The sequence below is a fragment of the Pygoscelis adeliae genome, unplaced genomic scaffold, assembly GCF_000699105.1.
Source record: "Pygoscelis adeliae isolate BGI_AS28 unplaced genomic scaffold, ASM69910v1 Scaffold4, whole genome shotgun sequence".
In the NCBI taxonomy this organism is placed as follows: Eukaryota; Metazoa; Chordata; class Aves; order Sphenisciformes; family Spheniscidae; genus Pygoscelis; species Pygoscelis adeliae.
The window spans coordinates 12,971,210-12,977,583 of NW_008824986.1; the positions used below are offsets into that span (position 1 = coordinate 12,971,210).

The window sequence follows — 6,374 nt, forward strand, 5'->3', positions numbered from 1 at the left end:
GGCGGTACAGTCCGCAGTTCTGTTTTCTCCCCCACAGGCTCCTCGCGGTTTGCTCCAGCGGTTACGCAACACGCCCCGTTTTTTAAAGGAACGGCTGTTGTTAACGGAGAGTTCAAGGAGCTGAGCCTGGATGATTTCAAGGGGAAATACCTCGTCCTCTTCTTCTACCCCCTGGACTTGTGAGTACGGGTTTCTCTCCTTTCAGATGGGTCTCCTGCCTTGCTGAAGCTCATCGGAAGTGCTGCAGATCATTGCTGTCTAAAGCGGCTGTTTTTACCTTATCCAGGCTAGTCTTGCAAGGCAGATGTGTCTGTTTCTAGAGCGTGAGTGATAAGACTTGGGGACAAATGGCCACTGTGTGCTAAAGTAATGGACCTGGTGGCTGGAGAGCATCTTCTAGCTGCCAGGACTGCTTCAGGAAGTAGATGCGGCCTTGCAAGTGTGGTTCCTCTTACAGTCAGATCCCAGGGGTGAAGACATTGCCTTGCAGCTTGGGGTCATGTTGGAGACTCTCTCCTTTTAAGCAGCAGGGCCAGCAGAACTGCAGCTGGACGGCTCCAGAGCAAAAGGTGAACAGATGGAATTGAGCCTGTCCAGAAGACTTGAATTGCCAAGAGCATCCTGGTGTATGTGGGCACATGGGGAGGACTTAACCTGCAGTCCTTTCTGCTACAGTTTCCAAAAACTCTCTGTCTAGAGAGTGTCTAGCAGAGACAGCTTCTCCATCTCTGCAAAAAATCTGTCTAGAACTGAGAGTTGAAAACTGGTATGCCAGCTAGGTGGCTATGGCTGTTGCTTTGAGAGTGTCTGAAACTAATCTTGAGCAGGAAACATGGTTAAAATTATCAGGCTAAAGAAAATGCTCTGCTGCATTAGTGCCTAGAAACAGACATGAGAGTCTTTTCTAAAAAATTCTCTGAAAAGATTGCAGAATCATTACAGCCTGTTCTCTCTTCCCACCCAGCACCTTTGTCTGCCCCACAGAAATTGTGGCTTTCAGCAACAAAGCAAATGAATTTCATGATGTGAACTGTGAAGTGGTAGCAGTTTCTGTGGATTCTCATTTTTGTCATCTGGCCTGGATAAATACGCCACGAAAGGTATGAATTGAGCAGCTGTTTGGGGCTTTCTCTGTTGGTTTGTTCTCTTTTCACAAGAGCTCCTGAGGAGTTGAGTGAACAATTGTGCAAACACCGATTTCAATAGACTGCCTGAATTGATATGTGAAGTAATTAACTTCTACATTTGATGACATAATTCTGACCTCAGTCTTTGTTTTCTTGCTCTCTTCCTTAATAATTTGGTTTTTTTTTTAAACTTTGTTTCACTCTCTTGATAGTCTTGTAGGTTACATCATATCCTTATGTGTTTATCTTGAAAGACAAATACTCAGTGTACGTGTCACTGTCCTAAGCTGTTTGTTACAGCTGATGGTTTGTGTGCACCCTCACAGAAAATGAACAGCAGCTGTTTAGTCATTATTGTTAACCAATACGGAACAGTGGTGGCTTCAGAATGGAAGCAGAAGAACAATGCGTTTATTGGAGCACTTGTATTATTAACTGTCACTTGCCGAAATAGTTCCACTTCTGCAGTACAAACAGAAGTCCTCAGCTTTTTGCAGGGAAAGAAAGTTATAAAGATGGCCTTTTACTGGAGAGGAGCCTCTTTCACGTGTATATAAAACTGCCCACTTTCAATCACATAAAGCACCTCACTGGTTTGGTTAGTTGTAGAGAATCAGAAGTGTCGCAGGAAGGTGCAGAAGCTCCTGTGTCATCAGCCGTTACCCGTGTGGACAGCAGTCTGCAGTAGTGCTCACAGACTGGGGTGCCTCCAGGTGCATAGCTTTGCTGTTGTAACATACAGGGGAGGGAGGAGAGTTTGCTAGATTTAATATGGCTTGGCCGAACCTATTGAGAGTATTTAATTTTCTGCATGCTTTGTTCAAAGCTCTAAAATGTGATTGTGGACTGACTTCACTGCTGTGTGCGAAAGCTGCTCAGCGTATGCCAGTCAGACACTGCTCGGTGCACGTGTAGCAAAACACCCTGCAAAGGGTGGAAAGAATTCCGTGGTGGCGCAGACAGGAAACTGACACCCGGAGAAGCTAAGGCCTTGGTTTCTCCGACATCTGTGCTCAAAGCTCTGCGTATGAGAACTCCATTGCAGGCAAGCATTTGCAGGATCAAGGTCTGAGTGACTGAGATTACACAATGATTCACTAATGATGCCAGGAACAGAAAAGCTAACAAGCTCTGGGCTTGTTTCAAGGATAGAGAGCTTATCTCTGTTGCAGTTCCAGTATGTTGCAAAACTGAAAGAAATCTTGGTTGACTCTCCAAATAGTATTTAAATTGATTTGGGGGGGGGGAATACATGCACTAAATAGAGCAGCAGAACTCTGACATACCTAGCGTGGCTGTTAGAAGCCTTGTGTTTTGTCTGTTCATAGCATGCAGGTTTGTTTTCCCTTCCTTCCCCACCATGTTCATCCTGTTTAAATTTGAACACTTAAATATGCAGTAGAAATTTTTGTATTCAAAGCTCCTGAAGAGTGTACAAGGGAAATCTTCCTGAAAATTTGACTGTTGTCATAGGTAGCCTTTTACCAGCAAAATAAGCAATGCTAAAATGCCCAGTGCAGAAGAAGTTTTCATGTTCCAAAGAAACCAAATGTTCCTGACCACTTTTAAAAACAAACAAACAAAACCAGCCCAAGAATAACCCCCCACCCCCTCGTGGTTCCTTTCATGGAGCAAATGGCATGAATGTGTTCTCTTGTTAGTATACTCTCAAGAGCGCCGAATCCAGCAACTCAAGAAGGATAATCCTAAAAAGTGTTTTGTAACAAAATGGAATCTTACTCTTTTTCTCTAGAGCGGCGGTTTGGGCAAAATGAATATTCCAATTCTGTCGGACCTCACAAAACAAATCTCCCGTGATTACGGTGTGCTGCTAGAAGGACCTGGCATAGCACTAAGGTAACTCATGATTGCTGATAACTCGGTTATGACCAAGCCAATCTAAAACAATGTGAGCCATACTGTCTCCTCCTGCAGGGGAAACTGCACAAGGATCAAATGAAGACTGTAAGATGTCACTTGTTCTGCAGAACTTCTGCTGGATCCCACCCTAGGAAAAGGGCACGTGGCCATTATGGCCATTAAGTTGAGAATGGTTCCAGGTCTCTCTGAGAATGCATGCAGGGGAAAGCCAGCTATTCTGTTCTGAGTGAGTGGGAGAACTCCACGTCACTAAGGAAAGGATAGAAGAGCATTTTACAATTTTTTTACATTTTTTTCACAACTTAGGTCTGTCCCTTTCTTTTGTTTTCTTTCTTACGAAGGGAGAAAAGACTGCCTTAACTTCTGTGTGAGAAGTTTCTAAAACAGTAGTCCTAGAGGCCACTGCAGTCAATCCTATAGTTATCTAGAATAAAGAGAAATTGACGTTTCCTTCTCCAGCATGTGAATACTTACTAAAAGTAAATAGTGGCCCCTGAGATCCATTGGATTGGGTAGGAATCTTCTGGAGACCTTCGGTTCCTGGTCTCTTTGGATCAGGAACTTCTGACATTTGTTTGTTGACAAATTAAGTTAATTAATATGGTAAGACTGGGACTCTGGTTTTCACAAACGTTTATATGCAACAGGATTTAATTTAGTAGCTTAATGCATAAGCAACTCTTCACTCAATACCTTTGGATTTTCATATCAAAAAGACATGGGAAGGATGCCAGCTATCAACTTCGAAATATAGGTGGAATTAGAAGTTCTACCTTTGTTATACATCTGTCTTGATTTAATAGTCTTTATGCATATTTTGTAATTTTACAATACCATGCCAGTTGACTAGTTCTTGGGTTTTGATCACTGCATTAACAAACAATATATTAAATGCTGTATTGCTACTCCTAACTCCGATATGTGCATCTAAGAATATAACTGCCTTGTTGAAATAGTTCATCCAGTTTCTTGTGTTTCGTCTTGGAACGTGATTTGCATTCCCTAAATTCTTGCTCAATTACAGAGGTCTCTTCATCATTGATCCAAATGGGCTCATCAAGCATCTAAGTATCAATGATCTCCCTGTCGGTCGCAGCGTGGAAGAGACCCTCCGCTTGGTGAAAGCATTCCAGTACGTGGAAACACATGGAGAGGTTTGCCCGGCAAACTGGACTCCAGACTCCCCAACAGTAAGCATCCGCTAAATATCACTTTTCTAAATATAGACACTGGCATATTTTTGCATGTCTGAAGGGCTGAGAACCACTTTAACGTGAAGTGCTTGACTGAGTCTGTGCCTGTTGTCTAAATCTGAGGCTTTTATTGGTTGGACCAATTCAGTCTATTTGTATGATATTAAATATGTGTGATTTCTGTGAAGAAAGTCACCAATTTTCTTTTAGAAAACAAGTTGTATTTAAAACTCTAAATTTGACTTGCACTCTGCACCAGTTGTCTTCAGATTTTTTTACTTATTTAATGCCCTGCTTGATATTTAGCAGGAAAAATGTGTTTTATACTTGAAATTTGCAAGTAGGAGCTTGTACATCATTTAGGCTTTCATCTTTTAACCGAGTACAGAAACAGAAATAACCTGATGTTTTTATAAAGTATGCATGGATTTTCTTGGATAAAATGTCAAAGACGTAATTTTTTTATCTTATAGCATATAATAACTAAATTTTCTTTTCTTGACAGATCAAACCAAGCCCAGAAGCTTCTAAAGAATATTTTGAGAAAGTGCATACATAAACACTCAAATATGTGGACAAAACTCTTAGTTACCATACACTGAAGACATTAGGAAAGCACCTGTGATTATTAAAAAAAAAAAATCATATTTCTCATTTTCTGATGTTGAAAAAGAAATTAAATGCTGAAACATTTACTGACTCCCTTGTCTTCTTTTAAAAAGAAGGGTAAAAACTAAGGCTTTTCCCCCCCCCTTCTTGCAACTTGTTTCCTGAATTTTTGTGACCACTAGTCATCTTCTTGAATATGACAAGTACACAAAATACAGTTGTATTCCACTGCATTTTTCCTCTTTCCTTAACTAGTTTTGGACCAGAAAGTGTCCCGCATTTTCTTTTCTCACATGAAAAATTAAATTCTGTAACGAGTTTGAAATAAGAGGGACAATACAGAAAATAGAATTTTGATACATGGTTTGTTTTTAATGAATTTTGCAGAGGAAGAGATGAATGTAACAAGTAAAAAATAAAAAATCCCCGTTTTTGTGTGTAAATACACTTAACTTGAAATGAATGTAAGTATGTGCCATTTTAATGCTGCATTAATTGGCATGAAGAACTTTCATTCTGCTTGGGAGATGGTAAGAACTTGAACCCCAGTAGTGTACTTACTGGAGTTTAATTACAAGTCTTCCGTCATTTAAAGCATTGCTTATTTGCTTGAATCTGTCTGTTGTACTGCTTGAAAACAATGTAGCACATCTCTAGCTATAATAATAAATCTTAACAGTGACGAGCAGCAGGTGTGTTGCTTTTCTTTCACTTCTTCCCCAAAGATTCCCGTTTCTCTATTTTGAAGTAGTTAGTTTCTAAGGCAATATCCAACTTCTATACCTTTGTTCGCAGCAAGCAGTTACAGCTGGCACTGCCGTTGTGCGTGTGCTGTGGTGAGTAGGCCATAGTAAGTAGCAGGTGTGCTGCTGAAGGGCTGGATAAATCAATACAATATTGAATGGGTTTGTATTTTTCATCTTCTGCCCTTTTGAGCAGGGGAAAGGACTTAAGATAAACAGAAGCACGAGGGAACCACCTTGGCGAAGTGGCTGTTGTGTCCTAAGTTAGCTTCATAACGGGTATTAATGCTGCAATGTAAGTGAAAGGATGAAAAAACGAGCCTGACGTTGTGTGGTGCCCGGTGATGCTCCAGGTTTCAGTACTTGCAAATCTCTTTTCAGTCCCAGTGTTTTAGTTCTGTTTTGTGTAAATCCACTAGTATCCACGCAATTTTTCCAATAAACCTGATGTCCTGGACCTACAATACATGAAGTTAAACCCCCGCACAGCGCAGTAATGCAAAATAACACGGTAGCGGTGTTGGTGGTAGCTGTTTGGGCCTGTGAAACCCCAGGGCAGTGACACACTGATCTTTTACCTGGCTGTATCTTTCTCTTACCTTAGTAATTTTAAGTCAACGTGGAGGATGCAGGGGGTTTCCCTGCAGTCCTGCTCCTTGGCTCCGCCTTCCCAGGTCGCGCAGGGGGAAACTGCCGGAAGGGGGAAAGGCGGTCGGCCCTTTCCTAACCACGATCTGCTCCCCCCTGCCCCGGGGGCCTGCCCTGAGGCTGCTCCAGGGCTGCAGGCCGCCGACCCCCGCTGCCTCCCCGTCCCGGGCCCA

At 42.0% G+C, this 6,374-nt stretch overlaps 1 protein-coding gene across 1 annotated transcript in view; it reads left to right on the forward strand.

The window, feature by feature from the left end:
• PRDX3 (peroxiredoxin 3) overlaps nt 1-5,498 on the forward strand; it is a 45,831-nt gene extending 40,333 nt beyond the window's left edge. The window contains exons 2-6 of the mRNA XM_009326034.1: nt 11-179; nt 965-1,100; nt 2,881-2,984; nt 4,033-4,198; nt 4,707-5,498. Of these exons, the coding sequence (XP_009324309.1) occupies nt 11-179; nt 965-1,100; nt 2,881-2,984; nt 4,033-4,198; nt 4,707-4,760 (629 nt within the window). The 3' untranslated portion in view covers nt 4,761-5,498. The remainder of the gene's footprint in view (nt 1-10; nt 180-964; nt 1,101-2,880; nt 2,985-4,032; nt 4,199-4,706) is intronic.
• The last annotated feature ends 876 nt before the right edge of the window (nt 5,499-6,374 follow it).